Source organism: Rhagoletis pomonella, unplaced genomic scaffold (assembly GCF_013731165.1).
Source record: "Rhagoletis pomonella isolate Grant_MI unplaced genomic scaffold, Rhpom_1.0 Rhpom_scaffold_00010, whole genome shotgun sequence".
In the NCBI taxonomy this organism is placed as follows: Eukaryota; Metazoa; Arthropoda; class Insecta; order Diptera; family Tephritidae; genus Rhagoletis; species Rhagoletis pomonella.
Genome location: NW_023458564.1, coordinates 4280331 through 4302567, shown reverse-complemented (window position 1 = coordinate 4302567; position 22237 = coordinate 4280331). Strand labels below are relative to the sequence as shown.

At 35.2% G+C, this 22237-nt stretch overlaps 1 protein-coding gene across 2 annotated transcripts in view; it reads right to left on the bottom strand.

Annotated features, from left to right (window-relative positions):
- Positions 1-373: 373 nt before the first annotated feature.
- The window catches only part of LOC118745953, a 79381-nt gene continuing 57517 nt past the window's right edge, over positions 374-22237 (bottom strand). Inside the window, exons 7-10 of one of the 2 annotated variants that reach the window (XM_036479626.1) lie at positions 18153-18366; positions 14961-15122; positions 9159-9457; positions 374-486 (exon numbers count right to left, since the gene is read on the bottom strand). In XM_036479626.1, coding sequence (XP_036335519.1) covers positions 475-486; positions 9159-9457; positions 14961-15122; positions 18153-18366 — 687 coding nt within the window. In that variant the 3' untranslated portion in view covers positions 374-474. Of the gene's footprint in view, positions 487-9158; positions 9458-14960; positions 15123-18152; positions 18367-22237 lie in introns of those variants that run through there. The other variant, XM_036479628.1, reaches the window with a different exon arrangement.

The window sequence follows — 22237 nt, the reverse complement described above, 5'->3', positions numbered from 1 at the left end:
ATCACTAGCAAGACAAGAATGTCAGAAATTAAAAAAAGGAAAACAACACAACAACAACGAATAGGAAAAATAAATCTTTGTTTTAGTGGTGATTCACTTATTGACATACCCAAATTCTCCATGCTTTGTGAGAGCAAAGCTTCAAATGTATGCAAACTGTAGGATTCAGCGTCCATGCCCTTGGCCAAGGTGTTTCTCAAATGCATTTCATATTCGAGTAGTAGACGTGATGTTGGACTGCCTGGGGTGGGGGTGACATTTGGTGCTTGATGATGATGTTGATGGCGACCTCCACCGGCGTTGCGCTGACCATACGATTGATCCTGGTCGGAGTTGCCGTTGCTAGAGCTGGGCGTTGTGGCATAGCACTGATTGTCAAACATGACGTTGTCGGAGGGTGGCGAGCCCTCAATGCAGCTGCGTTCGCGTTCCAATTCCAAGTACAGATTTCGTTGTGGATATCCACGACCAATTTCATGAGATGATCTGGTTGAGCCAGAAAATAGAGTAGAAAAAAATGCATAAATAGTTATGAATTATTTAGTAATAACGTGTTGCCTTTAGTAAAAATATTATAAATAAAATATCACACGAAAAAAATAGTTATCTATCTATATTAGCGTTGGCCGAAAATCCGCTTTTTTGAAATTTTGATTAGTAATAGCAAAAATATGGTCCATTATGCTCTAAAAACAATCTGTGTGAAAGATGACAATTTTTGGTCAATATCTTAGGCTCGCCTAAGTCCATCAATAGGGTGTTCTTGAAAAATTCCAGCTACGCTAACTGCAGCATTTTCGCAGAAAGCTGTTCCTCGCAAAACCACTGTGGTCAGCTTAAACGGAGTTGGACTGATGAGAGCTATTTTTGAAGAAAAAATTACATCGACGTCGACAACCATAGTAGGGCCGATTTTTTCAGATTTACTGATTTATCGACAACGCTATAAATTTCTTTGAGTTTGATCACTGAGTTGTTTAATAAAATACACTAATAATTTATTTAGGCATTGCGGCATAGAGAAAAATAATTTTCTTGCTGTCCAAAGCGGCTATAAAATCGACAAATAGATGGTGAGTGTCGATCCCATTCTCGCGAGTCTTTCCTAAAATTTGCCGCACTGTTAATAACTAGTGTATGGTGGATAACTGATAAGGCACAATCAGTTCGTTGAAGGTGGACTTCAGTCTTTCACGCAATAGATAGTCAGCCAGTCGTCATCGACTAGGTGCTCAGTGAAGTGGAATAAACGTAGAAAAAAAAGTTTCTGCTGCTTTATCTAGCTAAGAGTGAAAACCCAGCTGGATTTGAAAAATATTAGCATGCATTTTTTAGCTTTATACCCCTGAATATGACTTTTAAATCGCATTTTTTCGATACCATTCCGCCTTTATCTTTATGGTTAGTCGCAGAAATAACATTGTTATGTAAAAAAGTTACTTAAGTTAAAAATCTCAAAAAAAACTATTTGTTAGCTAAAACATCAAATGTTTTAATAAATTACTGCTATTATCTAAGATACATAATTAAATAGGTTAGGTTAGGTTAATCTTGCCGGCACATATACCGTTATAGGGATGGCAGCGATTAATCATTTGATTAAATAAATCGATGATTTTTGTCCAATTTGCGATTTAATTGTATCGTAGTTTTGTGTGTGATTAATCGATTATTAATCGATTAATTTTGAAATAATCGTAAAAATATTTTCAAGAAATATGAATTATGTAGTTGTCTAAAATTGCAAACAGTCGCAAGAATTACTCAAGTTCAAAGCATGCAATGGTGTAAATACTGGTGCATGTAAGCCCATTGTAAAAGCTACAGAACACACACACGCATTGATTTATCGGTGAACCAGTTGGTCAAGTGCTAGAAGTTGGTTGTAAATAAGCCGTGTGTAGGCAAGTTGGTCAACCATCGTCAAGTTGTTCGGCAGGTTGGAGAAAAATCAAAAACTTTTGATTTTTGAGGCAGATTGGTCAACTTGTTGCTCTGTGTGTAGACAAGTTGGCAACCTACAATGCGATTTAATTTTTTTAAAGGCCCATTAACGTTCACATGTGTTTTTTTTCGGTTCATTTCGCTTGTGAGATTCCATATAATTTGTTAAAATTACGGCGGAAGCAATAACGAATACAGAAAAATGGCAAGCATTCTTAGCAAAACTTAAAGTCTAACGATGCTCTTGTGTTGTTTACAATTCACAAATCCGAACTTCGTTAAGTAAGTTGGTCAGCTTGGTTCGCCGATAAATCGATGCGTGTGTGGGGCCTTTTAAACACTCAAGCTGCACAAAGTTTTACATTTGATATATATTTGTACCCTCAGAAAAGGGGTTTCAACATTTTATTGTGACGTATGTATATCTGTAGACATCCATCATTCTCCCACTTTTTAAAAATGTTAGGAATATCCCAACCCCATCGGATGCTATCGTGTAATTTTTTAGTTCAAATATTCCTTTTCAATTGGCTAGCAAATATTCCAAATATGAACCAAATCGGTCCAGCCGTCTAGTAGTTTAGTGACATATAATATACTTCCGATGGTTGACCAACTCTTTGAAATTGTGAAATCGTGACGTCTCATCTTTCTTTACTTTTCGACAACAACAACAAAAATTCTTTAATTTTTTTATCGAAAAACCATCCACATAGAAGGTCCAATAAAGTACTTTTTACAAAATCGAAATCGGTTCAGCCATCATCGGTCAGGCATCAACGTCATACGGAAAAATTTAATTTTTATATATATAGATATAGATGTATGTATGTATGCACAGTGCCGTTCAAAATTAATGGCACAGAGAATTTTTCACAATGTATGGACAATTTTTTACTTAATTTTTCCGCGAAATTTTTATTAAAATATAGTTCATACTACATCAGAAAACATAACAAAATCTCTGGACTTTGTGCAAAACTTAGGAAAATTTTGCATTGAAGTTAGCATTGTAGTATAACTAAGAGTGAAGTTGGTAAAAAATCGCGAATTTTTTTGAGCATACACAGCTTGAATTCTTTCTTAAAATCTATTCAGCGATAAAATAGCAATCGCGTTTTTATTTTTTTTTTTTGTTTAATTCGCTAATTTTAATCAGGACACAATCACAAATTCTGTTTATATCTACGCTCTGGAATCTAAACATTCAAGAGAAAACAATTAACTGTTTACGATTATCAGCTGATTCAACGGCGGCGCTGCCACAAATTGTTCGAAAACAGCTGTTTGCACGGCGCTACCGCATTGCGCAGTTTTTTTTTTGTTACACTTAGTTAAAAATTAAGCCGTCTCATAGTGAGGCCGAGTCCCAAAAGTGCAGCCATAATTCGAGAAAATAAAGTTTCTAGATAGGCCTTTTTTGACATTGAGTTTTCTAAAGGGATCACCTAAGAAGCGAAAACTGTTCACTGTAACGGCCTGTACCCTAAGTGCTCTCTTTATATTCATTCATTTCGAATTTTGCAATTCTGACAGCGGATTAATAATTAGTGACCCCGAAAATGGCTGTAATAATTGCTTATTGGTTTTACAGTTGCAAGATGTTTTCGTATTCTCATTGGTTTGGTTTTAAATGCAAAAACACATTGCGCCAAAGCGGTTTGATGAAATCTGAAGAGGTGAGTAAATTTTATAACTTAAACAGTAACTTAGTTCCAGAGTTAGAGGAAAGAAATTGCGTTAGGAATTCCCATTTCGAACTAAGCGTTTCCTTCATCCTATTCATTAGACACAATTGGTACAGTTTTCCAAAAATTAACGCCTACTTTTCGTATTCACAGCAGTTGCACAGAAGGCAACCAAATGCAATTATTATTTGTTTTTTTTTTGCATCACAACAAACCAAGAAGATATCTGCACAATTTTCACAATGCTAATTTTTAGCTCAAATTCACCGCTATTCGCACCTCGACAAAACACGCCCGCCACACTTGTTGCCTCATGCTTCCCCAACACTCTTTCCTAATTTGCCAATTTACACTAAAAATGCTGGCGAAAATTTATTGGCGCGGACTGGCTTAAACGGCGATGCAAAACAACTCAACCGCGTTGCGGTGGTTGCTCTGTCGGTTGCTTTGGCAGTTAGACTTTTAGATTTGCTTTGGTCTTGGCCCGGTCATTTAGTTGTGTGGCACACTGAGTTGCAAGCAATGCTTTTTGCTGCAGTAATTTTATATTGCCTTTCTACTGTATTTATTCGGTTTCTTTTTCCAATTTAATGCAAAATATTTTTTTTTTTGTTTCGCTCACGTACAAACGCGCGCACACACCCACACCCACACACACTTACCTAGATCCAGAGAATCTCGACGATTGACCGCTCACACGTCCCATGGTATTGTTGTTGTTCATTATGTGGTGCATGCCACCAGGTCCACCGCCGCCGCCCATGCCCATTCCCATGCCCATGCCGCTTCCATGTTGATGCATATGTTGCGGCCCAAGAGTATTGGCCACATTGGCATTGTAGTAATTATAACGGCGCCGTCCCATCTCTGGCGAAGTAACGGGACTCTCAGTACTGGGCATGGGCTTTAGCATGCGTTTCAGGGTGCTGGTGTCAACGTTCATGTCCTCGGTGCTCTTGGTTTTGCGTCTGGTGTTGTTGTTGATTATGTTGTGCTGGTGCTGGTGCATGTCATGTGCGCGTGCATCACGTGTCTGCAACGATAACAAACGGTTGCATTTATTTACGTGTGATATACATATATATGTATGTATGTATATATTGTACCCCAGTGGAAAAATATGAAGAACCACATTGACGACTACGATTGAATTTTGAAGCCACAAGAAAATCAAAATATTGTCATAACTCAAAAAAGTAGAACAAGAAGAAAAGGGCTTTTAAGTTTTAAATTTACATACATATACTTCCATAGTAAATATACGTTGCGTTCCAGATAACTTCTTGTAAAAACCTGTAAAACTGTCAAATAACAAAATTACTCTCTTGAAAGAGAGGAGCGAGATCGAAACAGCAAAAGTCACCTGGAACGCGAAAAACCACTTTTCCTGTAACAACTTTCATTTTTTAACACATGCAAGATTCTTTGCTTTCACCGCGTTCTGTTTTTGTTTACAAATGCAACCCTGCCTATCGTTTGACACTTTTCATGAACTTGCAGGAAGAAAAACCTCGGACTAAAACCTGCAACTTTTGACTGAGAGAGAGAGTGCAAGTTACACTCTGTATACTCAACTCAAAATTTGTATTTTTTTAATTATGACACTATTGCAGTAAATGAGCGATATGTCTTTTTTCCACGTTATCTCAGCAACTGCTGTAGCCGAATGAATTTACATACTAATGTATGCTCAACTGCAAAATTTTTGGTCGCGGGTTCTGTGGCACGAGCGCTTTTTTTCTTTCTTTTTACTTTCCTAGGATATGCCCGTACAAAAAATTATGAATCTTGTAATGTATCGGCTAGCTTTTTCCAGCCTCGCTGTTGGACCATGATCTGATGACCCCTCCTCCTGACCTCCTTTCGAACCCTTCAAGGCAGCGGGTGGGGATAGGATCTTCCCAGCACTACTGCAAAGAAGTATTGATCCCCAGATCTGTACATTTAGGGCTAGTTATTGCTATGAATACATACTGTACACTTGGAGGAAGGTGTCCCCTTCACTTAGTTAAATCATACATACCTATTAGCCTAACTTCCTTCACTCCCAAAACTTTAGAGAGACTGTTAGACCTCCATATTAGGGAGAGACTTAACACTTTCACTCCCTTACACCACACACAATTTGCTTTTGTCAAAGGGAAATCAACGGATTCGGGGCTACAGTATCTGGTTTATGGGATCGAAAATGCTTTCGAGGCTAGAAGCCCGCTCTGTGTACCTTCATGGACAGCAAGGGTGCTTTCGACAATACTATTTCAAGGGTATTGGTCCAAAGAGGTTTAGACCCTACTACCGTTGGTTGGATCGACGCTATGCTTCGTGAGCGTGAAATTACATCCTCCTTGGGTAATACTCAAGGAAATATCATAGCCATGAGATGCTGGCCACAGGGAGACGTCCTTTCTCCCTTGCGTTGGTCACTTTTAGTGGACTACCACGTAAACATACTACATGAGTGAGGTTAGGAGATTGTGGGATACGCAGATGACCTGGCAATTCTAGTTGCGGGAAAATTCGGCAGTACTGTCTCTGACGTTACATGTGCAGCTCTTCGCGTTGTCTCAAACTGGTGTGCCAATGAGGGCCTCAGCATAAATTCTTGGAAGGCTGTTCTTGTACCGTTTAAAACAAGGTATAAACCAAACCTTGGTTTGGTCACTCTTGGAGGCACAGTGCTTCAAGGCTCCGATGAGGTCAAATATCTGGGGATTACGCTAGATAAGAGACTTAAATGGAACTCACATCTTGAGAGAACGGTTGCTAAAGCCACATGGGCCATGTGGGCCTGCGAACATGGGGATTGAGCACAATGCTGATAGAGAGGCTATTCCGTATGCTCGTCCGCCCATAATCAGGCTTCTTATGCTTCCATAGGATGGTGGCAGAAGAAGCTGCAAAAAACTGGTATACTTCGCCTTAACAAATCGCAAAAATTGGCATGCCTATTTGTGCCTGAATCTATAGGAATGTGTTCAACTGCGGCTCTCCATATTTTTATCCGGGAAACAGCAGCCACGACGGAGCTTCAACTTCGAATCTAACGACGGCTTCTGAACAAAGAGGCTTCATGCAGGTATTCTTGGGATGATACCAGATAATCTCTGATTCCATGACTAAAGAGGTCTGCTTTGACAGAAAGTTCCAAGTAATTATCCCCGATTGCGAAGATTGAGCAAATGGGCTCCCTGCACTTGATCTAAGATACGTACACTGGTACAAAGACTGTTCAAGGATGGAGAATAGAGCAGGTATTTTTGGACCTGGCACCAAACCTGCAATTCCCATGGGCAAACAATCCATGGTGTTTCAGGCAGAAATAGTCGCAATTTCAAACTTCGAAAAATTAAACCTTAAAAAGGGTTTAAAGTGCGCCTTTTTAGTTACCTTTTCAGATAGCCAAGCAGACATCAAACTGAACAATGAAATACAAGCTGGTTAGAGACTGCTTTGAAACGCTACAAATTTTGGCACCCAAAAATATGGTAGCACTGTGCTGAGCAACGAGGTCGCCGACGAGTTAGCACGAGAAGAATTGCTATCTGCCTTTTCGGGATCTGAACGGTTCTGTGGTCTCAGTTGGTCCTCTTCGAGAGCCATGATTACTGAATGGTTACACTCGGAACGCAGTGAAAACTGCAGAGAGGTGGGGGCCTAAGACAGACTAGGCTCTTCGGCTACCCTTTCAATAGAAACGATATTATTTTAGTAAATAGAAATGGTATCAGGCTACTTTCTAGGTAAATGACAGGTCACAACCAATTGCGATTCCACTTGCACAGAATAAGTGTGATCACAGAGACGGAATGCCGACTCTGCCTCGATAATGAAATTTCGGAGCATATTCTCTGACTGAATGGTCGAATCCTTTGTTATAAGGGACTCGTCTACCAGGACCCTTTTGGGATGCATTAGGGAAGCGGAATGTATCTTGGCCACACCGGGTTAGGGACTCTCTCTTTACGAGTTACCAAAGAATTTCAAATTGAGGGGTCTCTTGTTCTGTTACACCCAAGAAATTAACTAATTAACTAACGTATCGGCTATAAGGGCGAGACATTATTTTTTAAACTACATTATATTTTCCCACTAGGATGTATTAGAACACATAATTATATATGTACATTAGTATTTTCAAGCACACAGCAGGGTATAATATTATTACTGTGGTGTTGTAAATTAAATGATTGAGTTTCTGCTGATCGACTGCATATACAGGGGAGGTGGCGTGGAAAATCAGAAGTCGCCACAACTAAATTACACAAAATCGGTGAAGGTAGGGGTACGTCGATATTAAATACTTGAGCGTGTGGCCGATACATATGTACTTGTACATATACACATATGCATATGTATATGTATGTAAAAAAATAAATATATTTTCCATAAAGGCATTTAAATGTATGCGTGTTTGGCATAAACACGCAGCATATGTGGGCGAAGCCTTTAAACTCTCAGGTATGGCCACACACACAGCTCTAATCTGTTGCATTTGTAGAGTCGCTTGCCTTGCGTGACGCGAAACATTTGTCTGAGGACCAGTCTGTCGGCCGACAAGCCCACCTGAACAAATGCGGGTGCCCCATTCATGCTCACTCAGACAACATGTTTAAAGTTATGCAGTGAGCGTCACGTCGCTTCCGTAAATCCAAGTCTAATTTGCTTAAAACTTGTCTGAAGTAAATTTGTTTTTAAGGAGAGCAAAGTGGGATACGTTTACCGGTAAAAATTACATAGTTCAGAGCCTCTGCGAATATGAAAAATCATTATTCTTGGTATGGAAAATTTCCCGTCACAATCGTAGTTTTTAAAGTTACGTTGTAAAATATCAGACCACTCAATCTAAGGCATATGTATAAGTGATATCGGGAAAAGTATGGGCCTGCTCCTTAGAACGATTATGCATATGTAAGTACTACGCCAGAGATTGACAAAGTGGCTCCCAAGAACCGTTTGCACTTAGGAGCCGGCTTGGCTTATTTTAGAGCTAGATGAGAGGTGCTTTCAAGAGCCAGTATGAAGAGGGAAGTAGAACGTAATACGATTCTTTATCCTCCGGCCGACTTAAAAGAGAAAGAAGGTCATATACATATGTATGTATGTATATGTGTGCATGTGTACCCCGTATGAAATAGCAGCACGCAATAATGCCTCGCCAGCAACATACACTTCACTTGGTGGTCCTTACCACTTCCCTGGCGAATTTCATTTACTTTAGCAAAGGCGTTGCCGCCTTATCGAAGTAGGAATTCAGAATGCACATTTGGTATCGGACATACTTCTGAGTCGCTTAATCAAGTAAGGTAAATGCTCCAAAAACTGTTAAATACATGTTTAATTTTTTTCGGAATAAGCAAAGCTAAACTTTAAGATCTACATGAGAAAACGGCACTTAGTCATTTTTTCCCCCACTATTTTTCTAATTATAAAAAAATAGTAGGTATCTAATTATGAGTATAATTTTTTACATTTTTACTTGGGTATCAATTTAACCCCATTCAGTTAAACAACCAGTTACATACTCACCATTTCATCCATGTAATCCTTAGTGCGTGTGCCGGTAGACTTTGTGGAGGTGCCAACATTCTGGTGCAATGGCCCACCAACTTGAGTGCCTTCATTCTTCGACACATCCATGTCTTGCTGACCGCCAACAAGTCCATCGTCTGGACCCACTTGCGAGCCAACATGATTTTGTGTGCATAAATCATTTGTGCCAGTAGCAACTCCGGAAACCATAACACTAGGAGTGCCCGTGTTCACACCTGCATTCGAGGCGGCGATATTCGCATCTTGTTGTGATTTTACTTGGCGACCCAAAGTGTCTATTAACGCAATTTTATGGAAAAAGAAAAAATATACCAAAGGAAAAATGGTTGAAAATTTTATGCATTTAATGTATGTACATATTTACAAGTATTGTATTTCTTTTGTTTATCATTTATCCAAGTTTTTGATTTTCCCATAATTTCAAAAAAAAGCTTCTTAAATTAGTTAGTTAAGCTCGAAACCTAATGGGAATGCATAGCTTTTAAGCTGAGTTGCCCTCTCAATTAAGAGCGCATGCGCAAAATGAGAGTACCGTAAAGAAGTATCAGTATTTTAAGGGCTTTCTTATTGATTCCACAAAAAAGCTTTCAGCGCACATTCATTTCAAGCTCTACAAGACTGCAAACCTATAAAACTTACAAATAAAGTGCATATACATACATACATACTGCATTAAAACTACATACATAGATGTATACTATTTGAGTACTATCGCAAAAATGTTTCTAAAATGTATTAACTCAAAATTTCTCATTTTGTCAAAAGCTACAGTAAAGCCTTCCTGCCCCATTAGATTAACTCAGCTCAGAAATTGTGTTTTGCGTTTTTTGGCAAACAAGAAATTTTAAGTTGATGCACTTTTGAAGAACACGTGGGGTATGGATGTATGTACACTGAAAAATTTCGCCCTAGCCTTTCTGCTGAATAAAATGTAAGCGGTATACGAATGGTTTCTTTACTTGAGTAATTGCGGATTTAGGGTTGCCAGATTTTTCATGCAAGAAATCAGTACGTCAGACTTTTTCACGCTAAATTAGTACTTTTCTGTACATTTTTATTCAAAGCAAAATTATGAATGTAAGTAACAGATAATACTCTAAAACGCCAGAGAACTTGTTTTTAACAATATTTTGGTATATTTAATAAAATATAGTTCATAAAAAATAAAAATGTTATTCATTTTAACATGAGAGTACACATCATTGTACACAGAAGCCAATAAATTGTTTTACACTTATGATAATTTTGAATAGCAATAATGAGATCATTTCCATCTTCAGTGTTTAAATAGTCAAACAATTCTATACATTTAATTTTAAAATTAATTTTAATTTGAAGTTCACTTTAAAAATTTTTAATTAGGAGTTGATTTCGCTCTTTGCGCCAGGAAGCAAACTATATACTTAAGATCCTCTCAGTTTGCTTCGTTTGAGTGTGGTATTGAAAAAAACACTAAATTACATATTTTTTCAAATTCTGGAAGAGTGCCACTATTTAAGGACTGCATCCGTATTTCCTCATGGCCCGCCGATATGAACGTGAAACGATTGATCTTTTTGTTGTATTAATTTCTTGGGCATATAGAACATTATCTGTAACATGTCAACTATTTATAATTAAATTCTTTTCTTACAGTACAGTTTAAAAAAGTTCCGAAGTTATGTAAAAACCTTAAGAAACCCCTAAAGTATTTTGTTTGAATTGAAAATCAGTACAAATCAGTACAAGTTTTGAAAAATCAGGACATTAGCGTACCGATTGAAAAAATGAGTAAAATCAGTAGAAGAGTTGAAAAATCAGTACTGTACTGATAAAATTTGTACGTCTGGCAGCCGTATGTGGATTTATGCAGTGGTCAATAGGCAATATAGATATATTTGTTATTCTCATTTTCGTTGTTGGTGTTTCCGACAGGGTAGGAGTGTGATGTAATGTGGAACGATTTTCCGTCATCCCTTGTCAAATTTGGTTTGGAGACAAACCGGTTTCGGCGTTGTCATTACATCAGATATTTGTTACCTTTTGTTGAAATGGGTCGTTATTCTTGAAAAAGTTTTTTAAAGAAATAACATTGAATTCTATAACTGCGTTGCTCCTATTTAGCAAACAATGGCGTGTCAATGTTCAAGTCAGCGTGAACTCAAAAGTAAAAACAGCTGAACATTTATTAGTCACATGAAAAGAAATATTTTATTTCAAAATTGGCCCGATAGGTGGCGCTGGATTCGAGATATTCTTAAAACCCGTATTTAAAGTCCAATTTGATTCAAATACAGAACATATGAATATGTACCTACATATTAAGCACGTAAATAGAAAAACTCTTTCCTAAAATTCGTCCTATGGGTGTCGCTGGAGTCAGCATGTCTATAAAACCGTACTTGTTCCATATTTTTCAGTGAGATTTAAGTAGTACATATGTATATACAGATGTCTAAAATTTTTAGATACTATTGATTCGAATTCAGAACTAGCTTAATATTGCTTAAAAGGTTGGTCTTGATTTTTAATGAAGATTTGTGTATAAATCTTTAAAATGGCACATATATATAAATATATTGTTAGACTTGAACTTTTGGGAGTTTTCATCGAGTAATCCTACAATAAAGATAAGTGCATCAAGTAGTAAAATGCCGTTATTTTATTGTAGGCTTCACGAATTAACTCTAAGAAACCTATTTTGGTGTTTTGTATTCGAACCCACCTATAACCTGCACTATGTTGCATTTCTGGGTTATTAATTTGTAACAATTGTCACAAATTATCACGTTTTAATGCTCATGTGCCCAAAAATCTTATTAATTAGGGGAAATTATCAGAAAATTGCTGCCAATAAACAACAAATTAATCAGTTGTGCATGAAACTTGCAAATTAGTAAAACTTTTTTTGAATATATATATTTCTCTAATAGATCGAATCCAACAAATCACGCTAGTCGTTTCTCTTTTGTGCCTTTCCTTCCTGGCCTTTTCTTCCTCTTCTGCTGTTACCAGCGGATACAGCGTTTCTCAAATCGATGGTCCTATGTAATAACGGCACAACCTAAAATATCATGTTTTTGGGTTATATAGCGGATCAGGTTTATACATAAATAACCATATTTTTCTGGTTTGGCCATGTCGTTCGAATGGACACCGACGCTCCAGCTCGGAAATGTTTCAACTCGGAACCCGCTGGTGGTAGCAGAGGAAGAGGGAGACCCCCACAGCGATGGAAATACCAGGTGAAGAAGGACTTGGCTTAACTTGGCATTTCCAATTGGCGTAAGTTAACATAAAAGAGGAACCACTGGCGTGCTTTGTTGAACTCGACCAAATTGTTTTAGTGATGATTTATTTTTTGTTTTCTCTCTCTGTGAACCTAAGCATACCAAAACCCAAATTCAAGTACTAACTAAGTAGAAAATATTAAAAGATAATAATTATTTTATTTAAAATGACACTGAAGATGGCACAACGCCGAAACCGCTTTGTCTCCAAACCAAATTTGACAAGGGATGACGGAAAATCGTTCCACATTACATCACACTCCTACCCTGTCGGAAACACCAACAACGAAAATGAGAATTATTTTACCATTTTTTAAGTAAGTGACAGATATTATTGAATAAAAATAATTAAATTTTCGGTTAAAATTTATTTTTTGTAAAGGAAAATTGCAATATTCAGCTGTTTATAAACATAAGTTATCAGACTAACAAAAGTAAGCTGAATAGGGCGTTCAGAGTAGATAAAATTATCGAGTAACCACCAGTTTACCAAAACTACCAAAATGCATGTGAAGACCCCTAAAGTTTTAAATTATTTCATAAACTTTTTGAATTGGGAATTGATTATGAAATGCACAGAAAGAAAGTTACAAACCTGCGTACGCCCATGTTAGGAATTAGTACTTATTTTGTGTTCTTGCAGTCAGTACAATTATCCCGTTTAATCATAGAAAGATAATTGACACTGGCTGCCTCATCAGCCGACTCCGAATGTGGAAGATTCCAATTCGCTAAAAATTCCTCCATCCCCTTTTTTAAAATAGGCGGATTTTTTCTAACTGAACAATATATGTACATATCGTCGCCTGGATAAAAGATAGTCGTAAGCACGATTTGACAATATTTAATTATAGTTTAGTTTTATATATTTTAAAATAAAGGCTTTAGATTGGTTGTGTCAGTTTTTATATGTGTCCTTTAAACTCACGGAAACAACGTATCGTAAAAATTAATTTTTTTTTATTTGATTATCGTTTAAAAATGTTCGTATTTAATGATAAAAAGTGAAGTGCAAAATGCTTCATTTTAATATAGGCGTATTTTAATTGAATATTTTCTGCTATACAGTACTTTTATTGACGTTTTTAGTAAGATCAAATACGTTTTTGTTTGACTTTACTACTTTTTCCCCTCAGTGTAGTTTCCGATATATTTACTAAAATTTATCGGTAATGAAGTAAAAATTTAGTTAAAAATACAGTGATACTAAGCTAATCAAGATCTTGCAAATGACTTTATCTATTTTTGGATATATCATTAAATTTCCGATAGAGATTGAGTAATAAGTATTGTTAAATCAGCACCAATTTGTATCACATGTCTTAAAAGTGGCTGCAAAATTGTTGACAAATGTAGCATACGAGAAAATTTTACTGCAGAAAATCGTTCATAAACCGAAAAATAATTAACGGTAAGCAATAAAATTAAATAAGTAATTTAAGAATTTCGTGAACTTCCGAAACTTTGGAGAAAGTGTATCGTCGCGTTTTTGAGAAACTGCATTCCAAAGTTCAATCGGGATTTTCCAAAACCTGCCGAAAGTAACATACGACAATCTTTTTCCCGGGAGACGATATGTATTTATTCTGCAAGCGAATAGTTCCGCGAGATATTTACAATTGAGCTGATAGGCCTCGTGTACAAAATGTTGCTTTAGCTCATTAACTAATATAATTTTTTTGAGTGCATTCCACTTATAGCATTCGTATATATGTGTACATGTGTGTCTATTTAAAAAGTTGCATTATTTAGGTCGGTTGTGTGCAGAAATTTCGTTTGACAAACTGCATGCTATTGTTGTTGCAGCCAACTCGCAGAGCGAGAGTTCGGTGACTCTCACAGCAAACTAAATTCTTTGGGACAAACTGCTGTAAAATTAGTGTTGCCATATGAAAAAAATTTAGATTGTTATACACAAAAATTGTGTGGAAATCAGAAGACAAGAAACTGAATTTTTTCTGTGAGAGCTTCAAAGTTTAGGGTACAGTTAATTGCCTACGAAACATTATAAAAAAATATTAATTTTTGCCCGATATATAAAACTGAAATTTTCATTTCGCGTTGACAATAGGCATGAAAACCAAAATCAACGTGCAACCCTGTGCCAAACTCGACATAACAAGCTCAGAGAAAACTGAGCAGACGCTAAAAAAAGTTTCTCTGCATAACACCGACCTTAAAGTACGTTTACATATATAGATAATCTCAATTAAATCTTTTATTTTATTTTATCTTAATATTTTATCAAAAAAAAACTTTACAAACCTCTTTTCCTTATTTTTGATTACTTTTACATTTGACATTTCTCCTCTTCATCGCAAAAATAATCGATAAAACTAGTTTGGGCACCGAAGTTATCGGTTTGACCTGCATTTTTTTATAATTGCAGATTAACGAGGAACTAATTTCGTATGGGTAATCTCTTTTTTTTTTAATTATAGAATAAGGAATAAACTTATGTGTAAACTTAGTATTAAATAGTCATAGTTTTGCGTTATGCTACACTTACCTTGTCCGCCAAGTGTATTCATGGATTGAGCTCCTACACCACTGCTGGCAACATTATCGTACAATGAAGTGCTGCTGGTGGCATTTGCCATCACCTTCTGTTGTCCACCAACATCGACATCGGTTATGCGAGAGCCTACTGAGCGTGGCAAAGTGGATGAACCTGCAAAATGTGAATGAGGTGTGATGAGATTGCGATGGCGAAGTATGTTCGTATGTATGTATGTATGTATGTATGTGTGCTTGTATGTAGCGAAAGTGAAGGAATGAAAAGAAGGCGTTTGGCGTTTTTTGTTGTGATCGTAGTAGTGAAATGGGTAGTAATTTTGCAATGGTAGTAATGGGGAGTCCGTCGTGGGTGATGAGTAGGGTATGTATGTATGTGTAAATGTGACCGAGATTTTATTGGATTTTAGACGGATATTGGTTTGGTGGAATCAGTGGAATGAAAGTAGAAAAATAAATAAAAGATAGGCGATAATAGTGTTATGTGGGCAGACTAATGTATGTAGTTTTAATCTTTGTATAAATGTACTACATACATATCTATGCATGTATGTTTGTGTGTATGCAAGTATAAAATTGTTCTTATATACAGGCATGTATATGTAAATGAGTTGTCAGCCACAAGAACAATTGACAAAATGGAAATGTGTAAGTGTGGGTACATATGTATGTGTTTGTAGTTCGTCCTGTTGTAATTTCCTTAAATATGCATGTACGCGTCTCTGTACAAAGCATGAAAAAGTCCTTGCAATTTTCTTGCAGTAAGTGCTTCCGTTCATGACCAGTTATTCAATTGAAATCGCCAATAATTTGGAATTAAATTTGATTATATGTATAAGCCTAATACATATGTATGGATATGTAACTTGCAAATATGCAGAGTATGGATTAAAAATATTGTAGAGTAAAGCTTCACAAAAGTATATTAAGGAAGGCGTTGAGGTATTTGATAACTTCCTATAACATGCGTGACTCTTAAGATGTTTTCCTGCGAACGTAGCGCTGCCGCTAAACTCAGGCGGTTAGCCAATAAATGCTTGGAAATGTGTAATCCTAAAAGCTCTTCAAATGTGAAATGCAACATAACTTCTGGCTGTTCCATCTGTTTCTTTTAAAATATTGACTTTAAGAGTTCCAACTGTGCGCGCTAAGCAAGAAACTCGTAAACTAAGCTCTTTACACAAGTACTGGTGAAAAAAGTTTTGGGTAAACTTAGACAAAAATATCTGTCTGCCAACACAGATTACAATGTAGGGAAAATCTCAAGTTTTGAAATTACACAAAAATGCCAAAACATGTCCAGATCAGGTTATTTTCCCAAGATACTTTCAGTTCAATGAAACAAAAATTTAAAAATTAATAAATATTTTGTAATTGCTTTTTATTTTATATTAAATCCTGAATAAATAAACAAGTTGCGAAAGGTCAAATGAAAATGTGCAATAATTTTTTATATAAAATAGGAGCAGGAAATAATGTTACTCATACGCCATAGCGTACTTGTCACTACTCGTACATACTTCTACAATGGCGTATGAGTAACATTTTCCATGTTAAAGTTTGAGTTTTTTTTCATTGGCAATGCAAGCTTCAAATGGAAATATGTTGCGAAAATTACATGATCTAGAAAAGTATTGTACAGATCCATAATCTACTGCTCAAAATTAAGGTTATTTGTACGATTTAGCTACCCGACAGTGTCATGTCCGGAGAAATTTTACGTTAAATTTTTTTGTTATGACTCTGTTATGCTTGATCAGCATTGAGATGTTTTAAGAAATCTGTTAAATTAACTTTGTGTCTAACGAAGCCGGCGTTCCTGACGTGTTTTTTACTCTCACTTCTTACTAATTAATTTGCTCGCGGAACGCATATGAACCTGGGACCGTAACAGTTACAACTTTTATTAAAAAATCGCTCTTTAACAATTATTTTTTGACTTTTATTTAATTACTCCTTAAATAACCGTTATTTCTAACTTTTATTTTATAAATCCAAAATAACAATTATTTTTGATTTTCATTTATCATCATCTGCAAATAACAGTTATTTTTGATTTTTAAATTATACATATGTCTTAGATAACAGTTATCGAAGACTTTTATTTATAAAAGTCATAAATAAAAATCAGTCACTGACCTTAACTCTTTAATTCACACTTATAAAATTCCTTTGTATAAGTCAAAGTAAACTTTTGTTTCCCAACACCTTCTAAACTGCACAAAATGTTAATGACTTTTATATGAATAATTTAAAAAATAAAAGTCGGTGACTGATTTATATTGATGACTTTTAAAAGTAAAAGTTACTGACTGATTTTTATTGATGACTTTTATAAATAACAGTCTTCAATAACTGTTGTCTAAGAAATATAATATAAAAATCAAAAATAATTGTTATCTTGGATTTATAATTGCAAAATTGCAAAAAAAAAATTATTTTCAAATTTGATTCTCGGTGAAAAAAGAAATCGATTGGTATGTATCACTTAGTTGTTGAACATATCCTTCATAGTGAATTTTTCCGTGACAGTTTTCATCAATAACTGTTATGTTCGGTCCCTGATATGAATGTCTGCTCGTGGTAACTTCGAGTAGCTTAAGTAACAAACGAGGAACTTCTGAACTCCGATTGATCTTACAGCTCCGAATCTGACTTCAAATCCGATTTTAGCGAATATCTAAATCCAGTTTAAGCGAACAAACGTTCTAAAGGAAAATAACTCCGGTTACGCTATGAACTCTTTGGTACTCGTATCACTATGCGTCTATGCAAAGTGTGCTTAGCTTTTCTTAATTTCTAAATGGAATGAAATCTGGTTAATACTTAAAAAGTATTTTTCTTTATTTCTCTGGCTGGTATCGGAAGAACAGTCCAGAATTGCTACCACCCAACTTAGAAGAAACGCTACCGATCGATTTTTTCGGCAATTTTGACTGAAATCGACAAAATAAAACCTGGCAATCAACAGCACTAAAGGTAATATCTTCCTTAAGTAAGAGGTCTAAGTACGTCCTACTTTGTGGTCGCATGCAATCAACGGTACTGGTCAAGTATTCTATAAGAGAATAGTCATTTCAACATAACATAGTTCAACTTTAAGAGTTTAGAGTAACAGTTTGTTGTAGTAGTAATAGTAGTAAGTAGTAGCAAGTGGTGGTAGTACTTAGTAGTTGTTGATCCTCACCTCGTACTCTGGGATCGGTCCGGAGACGGGCATACTGTTCGGCCGACATGCAGGTGCATTGCGGTTCGCTCCGTACGCGCGACGGCGAGGCCGGTGTGCTCAACGGCTTTCGCTTGGCCTTGATTTTTCCCTTGCCGGGCGGATCCAATTTCAGCGAGTAACTCGACGAGGCCTTTCGTGAAAATTTGAAAGAAGGCGACTGTAAAACGTCGCACTATCATTAGGTTAGTTGGTTGGGATTTACAAGGTTCTGTGTGTGCGGTTTGTTTATTTTTTATCGTTTAAAGTTTTTTCTTTTTGAATTTTAGTTTTATGTTTATAAGTTTTAAGTTTTAATTTTTTTCTTTTTGATGTTTTCTAAGGTACTACTTGGATATTTAAGATTTCATTTTGCACAACTGCCAGCGCATTGTTTTCGAATTTGGATTTTGCGATTTGCTTGTAAAAACTTTTTTTTTTTTTTAACATTTTGAGAGCGTCTAAGTTATTTAAATATCTTGGAAATGGATTTTGTTTGTTTGTTGTGTAGAAAGTGTGCGCTCTTCGATTATTTGCCAAAATTTAAAATACGCAGCATTTGATCGTTTAGCCGAAATTCCTTGTGCTTATTTCAAATACAATATATATGTATATTAAAAGTAAATATATGCAATTTAAAAATTTTTGCAGAAAATAAATCATTGGGAGAGTTAAGGCGAAAACACAATCGGGACACTTTTGCATTGCAATTGAAAGAGTATAAAAAATATGGTGCAAGAGAAAGTTTTTGTACAACAAGAGCGTGGAAGAGCGACAAATGCGGAAAATGGAATAAACAAAGTTAAAATTCAGAAAGTAAGGTAGGTTTACAAGCCGCTCACTCAAGATAAAAACTATATATATATAACATTTATTGCTTTCGTTGGTATTTTGTATTTTATAAATATTTTTTCTTTGCATTGAATTTAATTTAATTTAGCTTTTGTTATCTTCTTTGATTTCATAGTCATTTCTTTGAGGAATGGAAGCGCCTGATATTTTTGTTTTTGTTGAGTATAAAACTGTCAGTGTTTATATGCATTAATACGTTATTTTTTTTTATGTGTGCGTGTGATTTTTCATTTACCACATGACAGTTAGTGTGCGAGTTTGTTTAATAGAGGGATCTAAATCTATGTATATAATTTAGTTTAAGTATTAGTACAAAATATATACTAAGGTTGCAAAAAACACTGGTAAGTGCTAGAAATACGGTACGATCGAACAATACGAAGCAAACGGAGATCTAACACTAAATCGATTGCTCGGAAGTTACTTCACCAACTGCTATGTTTATTTAATCATTAATGACACCGTGCGACAGTACATTTTACACACAAACAGATCAATATATGCGCGAAGCCGTGGGCCATATATAGTAAAAGTTTTTCTCTCTGGCGTAAGGATTTTTTTAAAAGAACTTTTAGAATTGAAAAATAAGATTACTATAAAAAAGTATTAAAAAAATCACTACAATGTAGAAAAACACCATTGATATCAAATTAAAGAGAAACTTCTGTAGAATTAATGCTGATTCAATTTTTTGGTACCTAAGATTTTCAATAATTATTATTATTTTTTTAATTTTATTTTAAGTTATGTTACACTAGACCTCTTTCTGGGATTTCGTCTTTCCAACTTTATTAGCTTAAAAATAAATCAATTATTTAAAAGGGGATTTTCACTACCTAATCGTACTTGTGAACCAAAAAATTAAATTTTTTTTAATTATACAGAAATTCCTCTTTCATTTGGTACCCATATTGTTATTCTACATTGCACAAAATTTTTTAAATAATTTTTGTAATTAATTTCAGGACCATAAAAGCAATTTTTACAATTTTTTACACCATACAAATTTCCATTGATCTCAACAACAATTTTTGTGAAATATTTTTTCTGGGGTTTTTTAAGTCACTTTTTGTTTTTTTTTTTTTAATATTTTCCCAAACATTGTTTTCCCCAAAGAAATCAGCACAAGGGTATACTTTTTACAATTTTGGCAAACATTTTTTTCTTTTACCTGCATTATTTTCTCCGCAAATACTCAGTACCCTACTTTTAACACTGAACAACTATTATTATTGGAATGTTTATTTCTAAAAATATGCAATATTTTTCAAAACATTACTTTTACTGCGAACATTTTTTATTTTCTTAAAAAAGGGTTTATTAATTATATTTTTTTATAAAATTTGTGTTTCTCCAAAACCTTAATTATTAAATAACTATTTTTTGAAATATTTTTCTAATTTTGATGAAAAAAAAATCTAAAATTTTTCAACAAATTGAAATAAAAAGAATTGAATAAATAAATATGCGGCATATTCTTAGAAAACAAGAATATCTACTAAAATCTTATAAATAGTGGCATAGCATTTTGGAAATTATGTTTCGCTTAGCCCTGAAAGGGTTAATCATATCTTGCAAACTACAAAGTCCATTTAAAAAAAATCTCGGCGTTATAGAGAAAAACTAAAAACGCAGTTTTACTATATTCGGCCTACAGTTTCGTGAGTATATTGATTGCTGCATGTTTTTCAATTTTTTGAAAATGAAACTATATTTTATAACCCGGTATCAGAAAAAAAATTAAAAAGTTTTTTTTTTGTATCATCCTCCTGCCCATGTTTTCTATTGTTGACATATCTGAATTAGTCTAGCGCACTCTTCTCAGAATACTCTAGCATTATTTCACTAACTATTTGATGTCTAATTCAAAATAAATTCGTAAATGTGCATTTGTCTTTTGATATCCTTATACTTAGATCAGATGTATGTTAGCAAGTATTTATAGAGAAGAAATGTGATAAACCCACCTACATAGTTCTCGGAAATTTAATACTTTATTATACTCCAAGTTTTTACCTACATATGTAACTATTTGGTAGTTTAAAAGTACTCAATTTTTCAAATAATATCTCGTTGCAGAGAAACGTTTGTTTTTGATTGAAACCCCAATTTTCGTAGATCGTTAAAATTCGTTTTTATAATTTTTTTGTAAGATTTATATAGAGAAACCCGATACTGTAAGTTGTCTAGTTTAGTAAGCGAAACATTTAAGAAGCAACAAAGTATATTTATTATAGACCTTTATACGCATATTAGATTTCCAGTTTAAATATACTCATATTTTCGCGTTACGTTAGTTTATCATTGCCATTTTTACAAAGGAGAACAACGGCAATGTCGCAAATGTAACCGGAAAAAATTTTACATACTGCAATCTGCCTCGAGTTAGACGGTGAAATAATTACGTGGAATCAAAGTTTGCATTAGCGACTGATTTTAACTTGCTTTGTTAATGATGATTGGAAGTTGGAGTTTAGAAATACTTACAACAGATGATGTAACCAACTCAGCAGAAGCCTGAAAGCATGAATATGGTAGGAAGTTGCTGTTGATTCAATGGCCCGCTCATATGGCTCTGGCAAAATACGAGGAAAATATCAGAAGTCAGTGACTTTTGTGAATTTCCCGCGCAGTAACTTTAAATGCCATACTGCTCCCGTAAACTGCTCTCAATTGCATTCAGTTTGTATATGACAGCCATTGAAAGCAGGCAACGGTATGAATTTTAATAAAAATAGAAAAAATCCATTACCGAAACTAAGGAAAGGCCAGACATCATCGATAAAATCCATGGAAAGAGTCTTTGGCGATGTTCAGCCGCAATACGAACGAGTTTTAGCAACGTTTCGTAACTGTTGACGAAACATGGATGCACTACAACACACCAGAGACCAAGGAACAATCAGGAAGTGTATCAAAGAAAATTGTCACTGGCGAGTATTGTTGAGAAATTTTGACATTTGACCACAAAAAAAGTGCTGTTCCATCAACACAATACCCGTGTGAAGTGATCATAGAAAAAATCCATCAATTGGGCTACGAACTCCACACCATATTTACTAGATTTAGTCCCCAGTGACTATTTCCTGCTTTCAAGCCCAAAGAAATGGCTCGGCGATAAGATATTTGGATCGAAGGAGGAGGTTATCAATGAAACGAATTTACGTATGTTACGGGCTTGAAGGGGGCTGTTTTAGAAATAAAACGTTTTTTTG